A 20,750-nucleotide genomic window follows, 5' to 3' on the forward strand; every position below is an offset into this window, starting at 1 on the left:
CTACTTGCGTTATTTTCTACGACCAAAAAAGAAAGAAAGAAAGGAAAAGAAGAGGAGGAAAAAATTGTGTTTTCATTCTTTATCGATGTTTATAGAATTTGTAGTTCCAATATCAGTGGGTATTTTTTTTTTTCATGCTAGTAGGGAACGAAGAAAAATAGAGGAGAAAGAGAGAGAAAATGGTTCTGGAAAACATTATTTCCGTCATTGCCGTTGTTTGCCATCACACTGTTGTTCCAGTTGCACGTGAGATCAATTATTGTTTCAAATACAACAACAACTTTGAAAATCTGAAGAGGGACGTCAAGAAGTTGAAAAGTGCCCAGCTGAGGGTGCAGCATGTAGTTGACGAAGAGGGAGGCAATTCTTGAGGATGTTATAAAGTGGCTATCTCTTGTGGAAGAAGCTTCAGAAAAAGTGGACAGGCAGATTTTGGAAGATGAAAAGAGAGCGAGAAAGAAGTGCTTCATCGGTTTGCGTCCGGATCTCAAGTTACGATACCAGTGTAGCTAGAAAGCAAAGGAGGAAACACGCTTTGTTGCTAGCCTCCTGGATGAAAGAGATGGTTTCAGCACAGTTTCCCATCGAGCTGCTCCAAAAGGGATGGAAGCTATATCTTTCAGATGTTATGACGCCATGCCATCAAGAACACCCGTTTTGAAGGAAATTATGAATGCCTTAACAACTGCTGATGTGAACATGGTTGGGGTGTATGGAATGCGTCGTAAGACAGTGCTGGTAAAAGAGGCTGCTAGACAAGCCATTCAGGAGAAATTATTTAACCAGGTAGTGTTTGCCACTATAACCCAAACCCCAGACATCAAGAAAATTCAAGGGCAGATTGCAGACCAGCTTTGTCTAAAATTTGATGAGGAAAGTGAATGTGGAAGAGCTGGTCGATTGCGCAGGAGGTTGAAACAAGAGCAGAAAATTCTTATTATTCTAGACGATTTGTGGAAGAGTCTTGATTTAGAAGCAGTTGGGATTCCACTCAAGGATGAACACGAAGGATGCAAGATGCTGGTAACATCGAGGGAATTTGATGTTTTGTCTTGTGGAATGGATATTCAAAAGAACTTTCCCATCAATGCTTTATCTGAAGAAGAAACGTGGGAGTTGTTCAAAAAGGTGGCAGGTGATAATTTTTTTTTTTTCATCTATCAATATCATATCTCACGGCCTAGTAGAAACGCAAATACAAAAATATTGCTGTAAATTCAATATAGAATGTCAAAGATGACAGTCACTAACTGCAACCATACAGCTATCAACCGCAAACATTAACTATAGCCGTCAACTGTCTTTTTACTCTAAAAATCTGATTTTTCATACTTTTAAATTTATATATAAGTAAGCATCAAAATTTATGTTATTACATGTGGAAAATTAAACGAGAGAAACATTAAAAAAAAAAAGAGTGTGTTTGAGACCCTAATAGTATATACAAACTTCTTATTTATTTAGTAAAATAGTATGTATATATAAAAGAAACACTACAGAAAAAAAAAGTATGTATTTAAGAGTTTAATAATATATATAAATTTCTTGTTTATGAAGTAAAACAATATGCATTATCTCTCTCGAGTATTTCAAAGCCACTATTATTAGTCTCTCCTATCAATAATTAATATCAAAATATTGTTCATAAAAAATAGATTAGTTGTTTAGATATATTTAAATTTTTGAGAAGCAAATGACTATAATATTAGAATCTTGAGATTTGATCAAAGTAAAGAATATTCATCAAATGGCTTTGAAACCTTTTGTACACAACAAGGCATCATACATCAAACAACGTTAACCTATACACCATAGTTGAATAGTGTAACTAATAGAAAGAATCGAACTATTCTTCATGTGACAAGAAGTCTCTTTAAAGTAAAGAAGTTACCCAAAAAATATTGGGTTGAAGCTATGTCATGGGCAGTGTATCTACTGAATCGTTGTCTAACCAAAAGTTTGTAACTTGTCACTCTAGAAGAAGCATTGAGTGGTCACAAGCCAAGTGTTACTCATTTGTGAGTTTTTGGTTATGTGGCCTATGTAAAACTCCTAAATGTAAGAAGGACCAAACTCAATAATAAAAACAAGAAATGCATCTTTGTTAGATATAATAATAGTAGAATGGAATAGAAGCTGTATAATTCTATCATAAAAAAGTTGATTATAAATAGAGATATTATCTTTAAAGAAGATAAAACTTAATAATATAATAATGATCAAAACAAAGTCAAATAGATCAATACTAATCTAATCCTATAAGATAAAGTGGAAGTACCAACAATACTTACAAAATATCTAATATTACTAACGGATGAGCTATAAACTCTAGTTTATAGATCCCCTGTATTCAACAAAAAAGACACGTCAACACTAGGATCATCATCAGTATCACCATTAACATCCTCATTAGAAGAACCATAAATGATGAAAAATCTAGAAAATTTGTATGATGTCACTCAATTCGTGGAAGATACAACTCTATTTTGTCTCTTCACAGATAATGACCTACTTAGTTTCAATGAAGTTGATACATAAAAGAAATTGATAGAAGTAATGGATGAAGAAATATATGTTATTGAGAAGAATGATACCTGAAAGCTAACTAGTCTACTAGACATTAACAAAGTAATAGGTGTTAAATGGGTCTATAAGACAAAAAAGAATGCAAAAGCTAAAATACAAAGATACAAAACAAGATTAGTGGAAAAATACAGCAAGCAAATAGAAGACATTAAATATGGAGAAGTATTTGCTTATGTAGCTTGACTAAAGACAATCAAACTAACGATCTCACTAGTTACACAATATAGATGGAAGATCTATCAACTTTATGTGAAGTCAACATTTCTGAACGGCTTCCTAGAAGAAGAGATCTATATTGAACAACCATTTAAATACATGTAGATAATGAAGACAAAGTATACAAGTTGGAGAAAACTCTATATGATTTGAAGCAAACTCCTCATGCTTAAAATACTAGAATTGACAAGTATTTTTTAAGAAAAATGGATTTGAAAAATGGCTATATGAACATACAATGTATGTGAAGAAAGAAGTTGATGGAAATACACTATTTGCATACCTATATATTGATGACTTGATATTCACCAGCAACAATCCTATCATGCTTGAAGACTTTTAGAAAAACATGGTACAAGAGCTTAAGATAATAGGCATTGGTCTAATAGCATATTTTCTTGGCTTAGAAGTGATGCAGAAATAAAAGGGGATTTTTGTATCCCGAACGGTTATGCCAAAGATATTCTCAAAAAGTTTAAGATGAAAAGTTATAATCCGGTATCAACTCAAGTTGAAAATGAAGTGGAATTGAGGAAGAATAAAGTAGGATATGTTAATCCAACCTCCTTTAAAAAGCTTAGTAGAAAGCTTAAGGTATTTGACATGTACTAAACCGGGTATACTATATGGAGTAAGACTTATCAAAGATATATGGAGACACTTGATTAGTCTTATTTGAATGCAATTAAGGGAATTTTTTGTTATATCAAAGGAATGATAAATGAAGGTATGTTCTATACTTCAAGTAAAAATTTCATTTTTGTTGGCTACGCAGATAGTGATTGAGGTCGAGACCTAGATGTATAGAAAAGCACAACAAGATTTGTTTTTTTATAGGAGATACATCTTTCACATGGTCATCTAAAAAGCAATCGATTAGTAATATTATTAAGTTGTGAAGTTGAGTATATTGTTGCCAACTCAGTTGTATGCCATTTAATATGGTTAAGTAATATGCTAAAGCATTTGAAATTTCCTCAAGAAAATCCTAAAAAGATTTATATTAATAATTGATCAGCGATTACATTAGCAAAAAACTCAATGTATCATGAAAGAAGTAAACACATCGATACACATTATCATTTTATCTAAGAATATGAGAAAAATAAAGTTGAACTAATATCTTGCAAAACAAATGATCAAATTGTAGATATTTATTAGATTGAAGTTCATGCTTGGCATAACATTTCTTGATTAAGTTTGAGGAGAGAATTTGTTGTACTAAACTCAATCCAGAAAGTTAAGGATGACAATCACCAACTACAACCACTAACTGTAGCTACCAATCATTTTGATACTACTACCAACCATTTGTGTTTACACTTGAAATTTGATTTTTTATACTTTCAATTTGTATATAAATTGGAAGCTAAATTTATGTTATTATATATGATAAATATATGAGAGAAACATTAGAGAGAGAAAAAAACATATTTAAAAGCCTAATAATATATATAAGCTTCTTGTTTATCAAATAAAATAATGTGTTTTATCTTAACCCAGTATTTCAAAACCACAACAGAAAATCTAAAATGTTAATCATTTGTATTCTAATGGGTACAAGCACCTGCTTCCATGAACCAGAAAAAAGCTTACACTAACCTATATTGCACTACTTAGCAGGTGATCGCATTGAACATCCGGATTTGCAATCCCTGGCAATGGAGGTGGCCAAAAAGTGTGCAGGTTTACCATTGGCCATTATAACTGTTGCAAGAGCTCTGAAGAACAAGAACTTGTCCCAGTGGAAGAATGCACTAAGGGAACTAAAGAGACCATCTCCAAGAAACTTCGCAGGAGTGCAGGAAGATGTTTATGCGGCTATAGAACTAAGTTATAGTCATCTTGAAAGTAAGGAGTTGAAATCAACTTTTCTTCTTTGTAGTCGAATGGGTTATAATGCATCCACTCGCGACTTGTTGAAATATAGTATGGGATTGGGCTTGTTTTCTGGCTTTGTTACAGTTGAAGAAGCACAGGACAGAGTGCATTCGTTGGTTCATAAACTCAAGGCCTCTGGATTGTTGCTAGATAATCATAGCGATTGGCAATTTTCTATGCATGATGCTGTGCGTGATGTTGCTATATCAATTGCTTTTAGAGACTGCCACGTATTTGTTGGGGGTGATGAGGTTGAACCAAAATGGTCTGCTAAGAAGATGTTAAAGAAGTACAAAGAAATTTGGTTAAGTTCTAATATCGAGCTTCTTAGAGAGATGGAGTACCCACAACTTAAATTTTTACATGTAAGGAATGAGGATTATCTAATATTAAGCATTTGCCACGACAAATAGGGCAGTTGACTGAGCTGAGAATGTTGGATTTGAGTGATGCTTTGAACTTGAAGTAATTCCACCAAATATCCTCTCAAACTTGTCCATGCTAGAAGAATTGTGTATGGGAAATAGCTTCCATCATTGGGCTACTGAAGGGGAGGACAATGCCAGTCTTGTTGAGTTGGATCATTTGCCTCACTTGACAAATTTGGACATACATGTTCTAGATTCTCATTTTATGTCAAAATGCATGCTCTCTAAAAGATTAGAATGTTTCAGAATATTTATTGGAGATGTCTGGGATTGGGATGGTGTTTATCAGAGCTTGAGAACATTGAAGCTCAGGCTCAACACAAGCGCCAGTCATTTGGAGCATGGTGTTCTAATGTTGTTGAAGAGAACTCAAGATTTGTATTTACTTGAACTAAAGGGTGTTAATAATGTCGTCTCTGAACTAGACACGGAAGGATTTCTACAACTGCAGCACCTCCATCTCCACAATAGTTCTGATATTCAATATATTATTAACACTAGCAGCGAGGTTCCTTCTCATGTCTTCCCTGTGTTGGAGTCTTTGTTTCTCTACAATTTGGTATCCTTGGAGAAACTTTGTCATGGCGTTCTCACAGCAGAGTCTTTCAGGAAACTAACAATCATAGAAGTGGGGAACTGTGTTAAATTGAAGCATCTCTTCCCATTCTCCGTTGCACGAGGACTTTCGCAACTTCAAACCATCAATATTTCATTTTGCCTAACCATGGAAGAGATTGTTGCTGAGGAAGGTGATGAATTTGAAGACTCTTGTACAGCAATTGATGTGATGGAGTTCAATCAATTGAGCTCAGTATCGCTTCAGTGTTTGCCGCTTCTCAAAAACTTTTGCTCCAGAGAGAAGACATCTCGTCTCTGTCAAGCACAACCGAATCCAGTGGCACCTAGCGTGGGATTGCAATCTAAAGAGATTTCAGTGGATGAGCTGAGAAATCCTCTCCAGCTTTTCTGTGAAAAGGTACCTGCATAGTTTTCATTCAACTGCTTATGTCTTCATTTTGTGACAAAAACAACTCCTTTGGAGCATAAAAGTAAATGTACGTTCTTTATAAATTTAGTTTTTGATAAGAAACTAAAAAAGCAATAAACCATCATACCATTTCATACCTTCTTGCTATGAACGGAAACTATTTCATTTCCTTGACTTTGAGAATTAATATCCTTAATAAAACAAAAAATATTACATGCAGATTCTTATCCCGAAACTGAAGAAGTTGGAATTGGTCTCTATCAACGTTGAAAAGATATGGCATGGCCAGCTTCACCGGGAAAATGCATTTCCTGTTCAAAATTTAATGACATCAGTTGTGGATGATTGCCACAACCTGAAATATCTGTTTTCTCCTTCCATGGTTAAAAATCTTGTGCTACTCAAGCATCTTACTGTACGTTATTGCAAGTCCATGGAAGAGATAATATCTGTGGAAGGATTGGTAGAAGGAGAAATGATGAGCGAGATGTGCTTTGATAAACTGGAAGATGTTGAGCTCTCTGATCTTCCAAGACTCACACAGTTCTGTGCTGGCACGCTGATCGAGTGTAAAGTTTTGAAACAACTGCGCATTTGTTCTTGCCCTGAATTTAAGACATTCATCTCCTGCCCCGGTAGCGTGAACATGACAGTTGACGTTGAACCTGGAGAATTGCATTCAAGGGAGAGTGACCACAATGCCGTGCAGCCTCTCTTTGATGAAAAGGTGACCTCTTCTTCTATTCTCCTCTCTTTCCCCCTTCCTTCTTTCACTTCATATATCATAGCTCGAATCTTTTCAGATTCTGGATGGTGATCAAGGTCGTAATCCCTATCTTCAGTACTATTGAAAAGAATATGAAAGAACATAAAGCTTTATGAATTTTAAGGAAACATATCAAGATATTGTTACAAATCTAAGATAAGTCAACCAAAATTTCTGTTATTGTTATATTAATTTACCTGTGATCGGTCTTCATAAAGGTTAATTACAATGTCAAATTTTTGAAGTCTAGGACTGATAGCCCACCCGAAGGTGTAAAGTGTAAGCCTTTCTCTTCTTTAATCAGAAGGAGAATTTTTTTCTGTTCTTTTACAATCTAAATTGATGCCCAATTTTCTTTAAAAAAGGGTTCTAAGTTTTATGGTTTAATCAGCAAATTTTTTCCATATGACTACTTATCCATTTGATTTCCATTATGTTATTACATAGTTTCGATTTTCTTAAATCAAATTCATATATAGGATCAACAGATATAAGAAATTTGGTTCGTCGTCACCTTGTGTACCTTCTTCTTCGTATATGTTCTATATATTATTACAGGCATGTTTATTGTGCCTAAAAAAGACGGTTGGACCTTGCAGGTTGCATTCCATAGCCTATCTGAAATCAAAATTTCCCACATAGAGAACTTGGAAAAGATGTGGCACAACCAGCTAGCTGAAGATTCCTTTTGTCAAGTACGATCAGTAACAATTTCTAGCTGTAAAAGGCTAGTGAGGGTCTTCCCATCAATTTTGCTAGAAACATTCCGGATGGTAGAGATGTTGGATATCTGTCATTGTCCTTTCTTAGAAGAGATCTTTGACCTTCAAGAAACTAGTGCATCTGGTTCCTTTCAGTTACAAGACTTGTCCTTGATTGGACTAGACAAACTGAAGCATATATGGAATAAAGATCCTCAAGGAATACTCAGCTCCCAAAATCTACATATCATGTCAGATGGTTCATTTCACCCTTAAAAGAGGTAAAATGAATCAGGTCCCTCATGGGATCAGACCCTTCAGTGTATTTTTTGCTGATTAGATACTAAATTGGTAGGTGAGCGCTTAATTTTCCATTTTTTCTCTTTCCCTTTGTGTAAATTAATGCAGGTGAAATTACCTTTATTTGGGAGAAGTATCAACTCCCACTTTGCTTTTGTTTGAGCGTGTTGCAGGTGATCTTCAGCCTGGAGGAATTATCATTAGGCGGCAAGAACACAAGTGTGCTTCGATCATTTGGCATCGCCAACTTCCAATAGAGTTATATTCCTCATTGAAAGTTCTAAAGTTACACGATTTTGGTGTTAAATCAGATCCTATCTCATTTGATTTCGTTTCAAGATTACGGAATCGTGAAACACTATCCGTAACACATAGTTCTTTCAAAAAGCTATTTCTGTACAAAGGGGTTCATTCAAAATAGAAGGTCATCAATATAGATTGATATTATAAGAATATCAATGCTATTCTTCCTTGCATAAAGACTTGCCTCATATAAGCTTTTCTGAAAGCCAAAGCCTAGCAAATAATAATTGATTTTGTTAGATCAGGCTCTTAATTTATATAGAACTTTGTTTTAGCAAGTATATTTTTTCTTCTTTTCCTTAAATCATAAATCCAGTTAAATGCTCAACATAAATCTCCTCCTGTAGAACACAATTTAAGAATATTGACTTAACATCTAACTAAAACATTTTTCGGTTCTTGTGTGTAGCAATAACAAACAATAGTTTGATGATATCCATTCTTGCAACTAGAGAAAAAATATCTGAATAATCAATACAACATCAAATATTTAAGCATGACCTTTAATTATTAGTCTGGTCTTATGTTTATTGATGAAATTGTCTGTATTTAGTTTAGTTCTAAACACCTACTTTACTTTAATGATGTTTTTGTCCATGGTCTATCAACCAATTTCTAAGTGGAGTTTTTCTGAATTATTGATATCTCCTTCTCTATTTTTTTCTGCTATTTAGAGTTTTTGAGAGCTTTTTTATATTTATCTAGTTCACAAACTGCTATATTTTTCCTTTGATAAATGTCTGCAAGAGACTTTGTTACTCTGATCGGTGAATCATCAACTAGCTCATCTAACCACTGGGATTTATCTTGATCTTCAAATAGCTGCTTGTTTTGTGAATCCTTTCAATCCTATTGTTCATCTTTATGAAAGTGGACGTCTTTTGTAATGATCAAAATTAAACTATAACCTACAAAAATTCTTGAAGTTGCCTTCTTACCAAGCTTATCTGATTATCTTTTGGAACATGAACAAAACATATACTGTCAAAAAATTTAAGAAATCTTAATGAAGATTTGTAATTATATCAAGATTTGAATGGTGTTTTTTCTTCTAAAAATTTGATTGGAAGACAATTCTAAAGAAAGATAGTCATATTAGCTATTTTTGCCTAAAATTCCTTAAACAATCACTTTTCATGTAGCTTGCATCTTACCATCTTCATTATGTATTTGTTTTTTCTTTCACTAACTCTATTTTTTTCTAGAGTGTAAAGAGCTGTAAGTTGATGCTCAATGCCAACATCTTCACAGAATAGGTTAAATTTTGATGAAATATATTCTTTTTCATTGTCGAATCTTATGGCTTGAATTTTGCACCCATTTTGATTCTCCTTATTTTTTTTAAAATCTTTAAAAGATTCCAACCATTTCTGACTTGTATTTCATGAACAAAACCCAACACATTCTAGTAAAATCATCAATAAAAAAAATAAAGCAACAACTATCTTTTAAGGAAGGTGTTTTCTTAAAACCTGCCATATTAGTATGGATCATTAGAAGTTTTTATATAGATCTCCATGTCAATTTAGAAAATGGCTTCCTGTTTTGCTTACCAAACTAACAGGCTTGATAGTTTGATAATTTATCAGTATGCAATGACATACCTTTCACAACATAATTCTTCTTCTTATTATGCATGCGTTGAAGATGACAATTTTATAGTCTTTTATGCCATACTTTTGTATAGTTAATATTTGTTAAGAAAGTTGAATGCTCCTTCTCATATCATAAAAATGAAAAACTTTTACCTCTTATCTTAACCTGTAGTATTTTTTATCCAATAATATAAAAAATATGATAGGATTTATGTTTAAAAGTCACCTTTATTCCTTATTATATCAGCTGCCTAACTCTTAACAAGTTCTTATCTATATTAGGTACATAAAAAACATATGAATTTATTAAGATTACAATGGTCCATTTTCCCTTTGATTTTATATAATCATCATTTTCAATTTGAAACTTTGTAATTCTTGTAGGTTGCAATGTTTTGAAAAAAATCTTGTCAAAAGTAATGTGATTTGTGCAATTACTATTAATGAGCCAATGATGTGAGGAAAAATTGATTGAAAAAAAAAAGCTAAAATTCAAACCTAATTAAATAAGAAAATTAAAAAAAAACTAATTAGGGTAGTGGTATTATTATACATCATTTCACAAAACATTATTGATACTAGTTATTTAAATAGTGTTTTGCCGCATGTCATAATTTAAAAAAAAATGGATATACAAGCTACTTTGATATTTTTTTATATATTAAAAAGTTCAAAGCATAAAGTGAAAAGCTTATGTAAATATCTAATCAATTAAATTGATAATGATTTATGTAAATAAACAAAAAAAATAGTCATTAACAATAGCTAAAGAAAATTAAAAAGATTAAGAGATGAATATAAATTGTTATATTTGATCATGTAAAATGAGACATTTACTCATTTGTGTTTATTAAATTTATTTATTAAAATTATAAAAGATAATAGAAATAGAAATACATATGAAACTGATTGAATAAAATAAAATAAATATTAGGCAATGCCAAATATATTAGGAATATTATTTTAAAATAAATATTATTTTATAAAATAAATCTCACCTATATAAAATAAAATAAAATCTTTAAAAATTAAATACAAAAAAACCAATTTAAAAAAAAAAAACTCTAAAACAAAATCCTGCAAAACTCATGGCCTAGGGAATAAGACCGGGATAAACTAATAGAAAAAAATTAAAAATAACCACAAAACTAATCTCTTTTTTTAACAAAAATAATGTAGAATGATAAAATAAAATAAAAAGATGTTAAACTGCATCAACTTTTCAAACTCGTTATTCGTGTTGTTATATTGGAAGCAACACAAATGGAAAAACAATAAAACTCAATACCTAACAAATTAAATGCTAAAAAAAAAACCAAAAAACATCAATCACACAAAAAATTATAATTAAAAGAATGAATGTGAAATAGAAATACAAAAATAAATTAGAGGGCATAATAAAATTTAAATTGAAGGGTTAAATTAAAAAAAAAAGATACTTTAACATAAGGAAAAATAAATTAAAAGAATGAGGACTAAATCAAAAAAAAAATGATGTAAAGTTTGATTGAGGGATGAAATTGAAAAGCAATAAAAAGAATCAAAAATTAAAAGAATAAAGACTGAATTGAAGAAAAAAAAGTAATTGTAATTTAAGAACTGAATTGAAAATATAAAAAACTTTAATAAAAGGATCAATGACAAAAATATACAATAAAAAAATAAGAATTAAAATTAAAAAATTAAACAAAAATGATATACTTGTACTTTCTCTAGAAGATAAAGAAAAAAAACAATAATTGATGATAAATCATCTATCATTCATCGCCATATGTCATATCAATAAAAAAGTGATATGATGATGTTTTCAAGAATACATGAAAAGTCATGTTTGGTCATTACATGGCATCTCATGTGCCACTTATTTGCTAGTGTGTAATTTCAATAATTATTTTGAATAAAAATATTTTTTTAACTTTAAAATACCATGATGTCCTTCATAAGACCAGGATTTAAAAAAATATATATATGAAGGACACAATTACCCTTAGACACATGTTCTTTTTTTAATCTTTTATAAAGCTAAAAAAATATTTTAACCATATTCTAATATTAAAAAAACTAAAAAAGTCTTTAGCTAACAACTCTAGTTTTTTTTTTTATCTTAGAGGTAAATAAATATTTTTATTGTTTTAAATTTTTAAAAAATATCAAATAATCTTACATCAATAATTATAGATTTTATTGACTTTAGAGGTAAATTCATCATTTAATTATGTAAAATATTTTTAAAAAGACTATCACACCCTCAAATAATTTTTTAAAGAGAAATGAATCTCGGAAAAAAATAAAATTACCCCTACAATTAAGACTCTTATTTTTTTCTAGTCTAGGAAAACATGATAATTTCACTACAACAATTAACAGTAAATTGTGTCTAATACTATAATGAAAACTCCGCCCCGTGTATTTTTTTAGTTAATGTTTTAGTTTTTTTTTAAATTTAGTTATCAATTTTTTTTAACTTCATCTTTGCACACTGTCTTGTTTTGAATCTGAGCCTAAAAGTTTGTTTTGACTAGTTTGCTGGAACCTCAAAATATAAAAAAATTCTAATATTTAGTCGATATTAAGTTTTACAAAATAAATTTGGTTGTATTAATTAAAAGAAAAAAAACTAAAAATAAAGGAACCAAGTTGACTAGGCGTCTTTTCATTTTTGTCAAATTTGATTTTTTTATTTTTATTTTTTTAATTAATACAATTAACTTTATCTTTATTTAGTATTGTTACACTTCTTTTTTTTTAAATAAAAAATAAAAAATAATTTAAAAAACACATTTAAAATATGAAAGTAATCTCGTGTATATAGAATATGTTTGGTAGTGTGGTAACTGTTACTTTTCAAATAAGTTTTCGTGTCAAAATGCATGTTAATAATTTTTTTTATTTTTTAAAAATTATTTTTAATATCAGCATATTAAAACGATCCAAAATGTATAAACTATATTAAATTTTAACAAAAAAAATTAAATTTTTCAAGAACACAAATTAAACCATATTTCCAAATAGTTACATAATCTTCCTCTAGTAGAATTGCTTTTACTTGCTTTTTGCTAGGATTTACCTTAGTTAAGGGCATCTCTCGGACTTCAACGACAAGCATGTTTTAAACTAGAAAAGAGGATTTAGAACTTGTTTGAAAATATAGTTGTGGTTGTTTTTTAAATAGTTTTTTATGTCAAAATATATGTTAATGATTTTTTTATTTTAAAAAAATTATTTTTGATATTAACATATTAAAATAATCTAAAAATACTAAAAATATATTAATTTGAAATTAATAAAAAATAAAAAAAATTAAATTTTTTTAAAAATATTTTTAAAATACAAAAACAAACAAACCAAAAGATAATCACGGGTTTGCAGCAGTGATTTCCTTTTCCTCATCCGAGGCGGCTTGGAAACCAGAGAAAAACAGCATTTTTTGGGAAGAAAAATTGACGGGACTTCATGAATTGCAATCGTCCTTCATCCCCATGATGCAATGGAAAGGTCACGAGAAAGAGAGATTAGAAATTAACAACTTTGCTGGTCATTAGGGTTGCTTTTCTAGATCAAACCGGGTTTTCTAGCTATTCAGTTCTTAAATCTTAAATATAAATATACCATTGTAGGTTTTTATATAAGGAAAAAAAAATACTAAATGGTATATTGAGAATAAACAAAAAATCATAACAAAACAAAGACAAACAAGAGTCATTGATGACCACAAGCAATGCATGATTCATTCCGTGACAGGGAGATTAGGACAATGAAAGATCAACATGATTGTTTTTTTTTCTTGCCCTTTATCATCCACGCACACTTTACTGAATTTTCTATAGTCGGTGTATATATTTTATTGTTATGAAAAATTATATATGTAGTTTTTTTTCATATATTTTTATAGTTCAAAAAATTTATGCATGCAAGTTTAAGTGTAAATAAAAAATTTATGTATATAAATAATAAAAAAATTAAGAATTATATGTATTAATATATAAATAAGAAATAATTAATAATATCTAAAAATAAAATTTTAAAAATTAAAAAATAGATATAAATCAAGATATTTAATCTCATAAGATATGACATTTCTCAGTCATGTTTGCTGTATTTTATGTATTAAATTTTTTTCATTCAACCAAATGATAATAAAAATAAACAAATACATTCAATTGTTTGAATAAAATAAAAATATTATGCTATAATATACATATTATAAACATTATATGAAACTAACTACTTTTTATTTTAAAAAATATATTTTATCTATATAAAAGATTAAAAAATACAAATGAATCACAAAAACCTCTTAAAAAGTAAACATATAACAAAAAAAATCACTATCATTTCAAAAGAGGCTTCTTAAATAAAATAAAGGAAAAAATAAATATAAATTTTTTTTTGAAAATAAATAATAAAAAAAACTATTAATTAAAAAAAAGGTCAAATGCTGCCGCTAGGGCAAACCCTCGTAATGAGACCCTAATTTTTTTCACTATAGGTAGTATATCATTTGATTTTGTTTAAATTGTTTTTATAATTCTTTTTTGATGATTTAAATCAATTTTTTATAATTTTATTTTTTTAAAAAAATCAAAATTAATTAATTTTTAATTAAAATAAAATCACTAAAAAATTATTTTAAAAAATTAAATAAAAAAATTACATATACCATTCACAATAATATATATAAGAAATAAAAGGGGAGACGTATCCCATGACAATTGTTCCTCCCATCGTTATTGTTGACTTAACCAATCCGAACAAGAGATGTTATGTTCAAATCTTAAGGTTGTAGTCTAATTGATGAGATATTAGATTCTAAAAATCACTTGTATGAATATTTTAAATATTAAATTTATTATAAATTTATATAATTATTAATTTTAAAATTTATAATATTATATATTCATATTAATTAAAAAAATATTACATTTGAGCCCAGCCAAAAGCACGTTTCACAAAGTCTTTTTCTTTCTAAAAATAGTTTTTTTTTTTAAATTTTAGAGTTTGCATGAGAATATAGTTATTGTTGTTTTTAAATAATTTTTTATATTAAAATACATATTTATATTTTTTTTAAATAATTTTTAATATTAATATATCAAAATAATTAAAAATAAATAGAAAAATATTTTAACTTTTTTTAAAATACAGCAACACCCTTAAATTTTTACTATGATTTTCGCATGTGATAACTAATACCGCTTAATAACCTGCTCGCTATTCAAATTGTGTTTAGCAGTATAGTGGTTATTAGTTTTAAAATAATTTTTTATATTGAAATGTATATTAATAATTTTTTTTATTTTTTAAAAATTATTTTTAATATTAATATGTTAAAATAATTTAAAATATACAAATTATATTAAATTTTAATAAAAAATAAAAAAATTAAAATTTTTTAAAAATACAAATTAAAACGCGTTACCAAACGCTCCATCAATATTAGACACCGCAGTTTTAAAAATACAAATTTAAAATTTTTATTTTGCCTTTCGAATCTTTTTTTCTCTGTCTTGTTTCCTTGTAGTGCTGATTTTAATTGACTGATGTAAAGCTTCTAATCTGCAACTTATGGCTGTTGTTGTTGATGTTGCCTGAGTAGTTAGCAACACTTGCAGTATTAGGAAAGGCATTGCCATGCTCAGATCATCTTGGATCATTGTCATTTAACAGTGAGGTTCGTCCTTTGTACTTCTATTTTTGCCTTGATTTCCTACTTCTTGCGTTATTTTGTAACCAACCTACGACGAAAAGAGAAAGAAAGGAAAAGAAGAAAATCAGAGGAAAAGGGGAGAGAGAATGGTTCTGGAAAACATTATTGCTACCATCGGCGTTGTTTCCGAGCACACCGTTGTTCCAATTGCACGTGAGATCAATTATTGTTTCAAATACGATCACAACTTTGAAAATCTGAAGAGGGAAGTCAAGAAGTTGAAAAGTGCCCAGCTGAGGGTGCGGCATTTAGTTGACGATGCCAGAAACAATGGGGAAGCAATTCTTGAGGATGTTATAAAGTGGCTATCTCTTGTGGAAGAAGCTTCAGAAAAAGTGGAAAGGGAGATTTTGGAAGATGAAGATAGAGCGAGAACGAAGTGCTTCATCGGATTGTGTCCGGATCTCAAGGCACGATACCAGTGTAGCAAGAAAGCAAAGGCGGAAACACGCTTTGTTGCCAGCCTCCTGGATGAAAGAGATGGTTTCAGCACGGTTTCCCATCGAGCTGCTCCAAAAGGGATGGAAGCTATATCTTTCAGAAGTTATGACGCCATGCCATCAAGAACACCCGTTTTGAAGGAAATTATGAATGCCTTAACAACTGCTGATGTGAACATGGTTGGGGTGTATGGAATGGGTGGTATGGGGAAGACAGTGCTGGTAAAAGAGGCTGCTAGACAAGCCATTCAGGAGAAATTATTTAACCAGGTAGTGTTTGCCACTATAACCCAAACCCCAGACATCAAGAAAATTCAAGGGCAGATTGCAGACCAGCTTTGTCTAAAATTTGATGAGGAAAGTGAATGTGGAAGAGCTGGTCGATTGCGCAGGAGGTTGAAACAAGAGCAGAAAATTCTTATTATTCTAGACGATTTGTGGAAGAGTCTTGATTTAGAAGCAGTTGGGATTCCACTCAAGGATGAACACGAAGGATGCAAGATGCTGGTAACATCGAGGGAATTTGATGTTTTATCTTGTGGAATGGATATTCGAAAGAACTTTCCCATCAATGCTTTATCTGAAGAGGAAACGTGGGAGTTGTTCAAAAAGATGGCAGGTGATTACTTTTTTTTTTTTTTTCATATATCAATACCATATATCAGTACCTAGTAGACACGCAAATACAAAAATCTAAAATGTTAATCATTTGTTTTCTAGTGAGTATAAGCAACTGCTTCCATGAACCAGAGAAAAGCTAACAGTAACCTATATTACTACTTAGCAGGAGATCACGTTGAACATCCAGATTTGCAATCCGTGGCAATTGAGGTGGCCAAAAAGTGTGCAGGTTTACCATTGGCCATTATAACTGTTGCAAGAGCTCTGAAGAACAAGAACTTGTCCCAGTGGAAGAATGCACTAAGGGAACTAAAGAGACCATCTCCAAGAAACTTCGCAGGAGTGCAGGAAGATGTTTATGCGGCTATAGAACTAAGTTATAGTCATCTTGAAAGTAAGGAGTTGAAATCAACTTTTCTTCTTTGTAGTCGAATGGGTTATAATGCATCCACTCGCGACTTGTTGAAATATAGTATGGGATTGGGCTTGTTTTCTGGCTTTGTTACAGTTGAAGAAGCACAGGACAGAGTGCATTCGTTGGTTCATAAACTCAAGGCCTCTGGATTGTTGCTAGATAATCATAGCGATTGGCAATTTTCTATGCATGATGCTGTGCGTGATGTTGCTATATCAATTGCTTTTAGAGACTGCCACGTATTTGTTGGGGGTGATGAGGTTGAACCAAAATGGTCTGCTAAGAAGATGTTAAAGAAGTACAAAGAAATTTGGTTAAGTTCTAATATCGAGCTTCTTAGAGAGATGGAGTACCCACAACTTAAATTTTTACATGTAAGGAATGAGGATCCTTCTCTAGAAATAAGTAGCAACATATGTAGAGGAATGCACAAACTGAAAGTCCTAGTATTGACTAACATGACTTTTGTGTCTTTGCCTTCATCTCTTCATTTCCTAAAAAACCTTCGAACTTTGTGTCTTCATGAATCTTCACTGGGAGAGATAGCTGACATTGGGGAGCTGAAGAAATTGGAAATTCTCAGCTTTGCCAAATCTAATATTAAGCATTTGCCAAGACAAATAGGGCAGTTGACTAAGCTGAGAATGTTGGATTTGAGTGATTGTTTTGAACTTGACGTAATTCCACCAAATATCTTCCCAAACTTGTCCATGCTAGAAGAATTGTGTATGGGAAACAGCTTCCATCATTGGGCTACTGAAGGGGAGGACAATGCCAGTCTTGTTGAGTTGGATCATTTGCCTCACTTGACAAATGTGGACATACATGTTCTAGATTCTCATGTTATGTCAAAACGCATGCTCTCTAAAAGATTAGAAAGATTCAGAATATTTATTGGAGATGTCTGGGATTGGGATGGTGTTTATCAGAGCTTGAGAACATTGAAGCTCAGGCTCAACACAAGCGCCAGTCATTTGGAGCATGGTGTTCTAATGTTGTTGAAGAGAACTCAAGATTTGTATTTACTTGAACTAAAGGGTGTTAATAATGTCGTCTCTGAACTAGACACGGAAGGATTTCTACAACTGCAGCACCTCCATCTCCACAATAGTTCTGATATTCAATATATTATTAACACTAGCAGCGAGGTTCCTTCTCATGTCTTCCCTGTGTTTGAGTCTTTGTTTCTCTACAATTTGGTATCCTTGGAGAAACTTTGTCATGGCGTTCTCACAGCAGAGTCTTTCAGGAAACTAACAATCATAGAAGTGGGGAACTGTGTTAAATTGAAGCATCTCTTCCCATTCTCCATTGCACGAGGACTTTCTCAACTTCAAACCATGAATATTTCATTTTGCCTAACCATGGAAGAGATTGTTGCTGAGGAAGGTGATGAATTTGAAGACTCTTGTACAGAAGTTGATGTGATGGAGTTCAATCAATTGAGCTCACTGTCGCTTCGGTGTTTGCTACATCTCAAAAACTTTTGCTCCAGAGAGAAGACATCACGACTCTGTCAAGCACAACTGAATCCAGTGGCAACTAGCGTGGGAATGCAATCTAAAGAAATTTCAGTGGATGAGCCGAGAAATCCTCTCCAGCTTTTCTGTGAAAAGGTACCTACATGGTTTTCATTCAACTATGTATAATATACCTTCTTTATAAATTTAGGTTTTTAGATTGGTTGGATGTTTAAATAGTGGATAAGAAACTAAAAAAGCTCGTACAATTGCCAATTGATAGAAATTTCTAGTGATAAAATTATGACTGTTGTTCAAAGTTTTCAGTAATGATATTGTTTGCAGTTTAATACTTCAATCCATCATACCTTCTTCCTATAGACGCAAACTAATTCATTTCCTTGACTTTGAGAATAATGTCCTTAATAAAACAAGAATATTACATGCAGATTCTTATCCCGAAACTGAAGAAGTTGGAATTGGTCTCTATCAACGTTGAAAAGATATGGCATGGCCAGCTTCATCGGGAAAATACATTTCCTGTTCAAAATTTACATAGATTATATGTGGATGATTGCCACAGCCTGAAATATCTGTTTTCTGCTTCCATGGTTAAAAGTCTTGTGCAACTCAAGTATCTTACAGTACGTAATTGCAAGTCCATGGAAGAGATAATATCTGTAGAAGGAGTGGAAGAAGGAGAAATGATTAGCGAGATGTGCTTTGATAAACTTGAAGATGTTGAGCTCTCTGATCTTCCCAGACTCACATGGTTCTGTGCTGGCTCGCTGATCAAGTGTAAAGTGTTGAAACAACTGTACATTTGTTATTGCCCTGAATTTAAGACATTCATCTCCTGTCCCAATAGCACGAACATGACAGTTGATGTTGAACCTGGAGAATTGCATTCAAGGGAGAGTGACCACAATGCCGTGCAGCCTCTCTTTGATGAGAAGGTGACCTCTTCTTCTATTCTCCTCTCTTTCCCCCTTCCTTCTTTCACTTCATATATCAAAGCTCGAATCATTTCAGATTCTGAAAGGTGATCGAGGTCGTAATCCCTCTCTTCAGTGCTATTGAAAAGAATATGAAAGAACATAAAGCTTTATGAATTTTAAGGAAAAATTTCAAGATAGTGTTACAAATCTAAAATAAGTCAACCAAAATTTATGTTATTGTTATATTAATTTACCTGTGATCGGTCTTCATAAAGGTTAATTAAAATGTCAAATTTTTGAAGTCTAAAAGGACTGATAGACTACCCGAAGTTGTAAAGTGTAAGCCTTTCTCTTCTTTAATCAGAAGGACAATTTTTTGCAGGGTAATAATTTTAACTGACCATTTTTTATCAGTTCTTTCACATTTTAATTTCATGCCCAATTTTCTTTAAAAAAGGCTCTTAGTTCTATGGTTAATCAGCAATTTTTTTCCATATGACTACTTATCCATTTGATTTCCATTTAATACATATTTTTTATTTTCTTAAATCAAATTCATATATAGGATCAACTGATATAAGAAATTTGGTTCGTCTTCACAACACCTTCTTCATATATAGATCATTCGTACATGTTCTATATATTATTACAGGCATGTTTATTGTGCTTAACAAAGACAGATGGACCTTGCAGGTTGCATTCCCTAGCCTATCTGAAATCAAAATTTCCCACATAGAGAACTTGGAAAAGATGTGGCACAACCAGCTAGCTGAAGATTCCTTTTGTCAAGTACGATCAGTAACAATTTCTAGCTGTAAAAGGCTAGTGAGGGTCTTCCCATCAATTTTGCTAGAAACATTCCGGATGGTAGAGATGTTGGATATCTGTCATTGTCCTTTCTTAGAAGAGATCTTTGACCTTCAAGAAACTAGTGCATCTGGTTCCTTTCAGTTACAAGACTTGTCCTTGATTGGACTAGACAAACTGAAGCATATATGGAATAAAGATCCTCAAGGAATACTCAGCTTCCCAAATCTACATGTACTCAAGGTTTCTGATTGTAATGTATTGAAGAATCTGTTTCCCTTCTCTATAGCTAGGGAACTTGTGCAACTCGAAAAACTCAAGATAGAGCATTGTGGCAATCTGGAGGAAATTATTGTGAAGGGGGACGATGGTGAAGCAGCGCATTGTTTTGTGTTTCCGCTGCTAGCCTCATTGAAACTTCAAGAATTACCAGAATTCAGGAACTTATATCCAGGGAAACATACTTGGAAATCTCCCATGTTAAAAAGGTTGGCGGTCTCTGATTGCTGCAATGTAGCATTATTTGGCTCTAAATTTCTTAAATCTCAAGAAACTCAAGGGGAAGTCCAACTTGGTATCCCGGCTCAACAACCGCTCT

The 20,750-nt window shown here is 31.6% G+C and overlaps 1 protein-coding gene across 4 annotated transcripts in view; it reads left to right on the forward strand.

The window, feature by feature from the left end:
• Positions 1-481: 481 nt before the first annotated feature.
• The window catches only part of LOC105113187 (uncharacterized), a 26,065-nt gene continuing 5,796 nt past the window's right edge, over positions 482-20,750 (forward strand). For 2 of the 4 annotated variants that reach the window (XM_011009249.1, XM_011009250.1), the window contains exons 1-4: positions 15,466-16,530; positions 16,699-18,563; positions 18,857-19,363; positions 20,039-20,743. In XM_011009249.1, the coding sequence (XP_011007551.1) occupies positions 15,558-16,530; positions 16,699-18,563; positions 18,857-19,363; positions 20,039-20,743 (4,050 nt within the window). In that variant the 5' untranslated portion in view covers positions 15,466-15,557. Of the gene's footprint in view, positions 722-15,465; positions 16,531-16,698; positions 18,564-18,856; positions 19,364-20,038; positions 20,744-20,750 lie in introns of those variants that run through there. The other 2 variants (XM_011009252.1, XM_011009251.1) reach the window with 2 other exon arrangements.

The sequence above is a fragment of the Populus euphratica genome, unplaced genomic scaffold, assembly GCF_000495115.2.
Source record: "Populus euphratica unplaced genomic scaffold, PopEup_1.0 scaffold397.1, whole genome shotgun sequence".
Lineage (NCBI taxonomy): Eukaryota > Viridiplantae > Streptophyta > Magnoliopsida > Malpighiales > Salicaceae > Populus > Populus euphratica.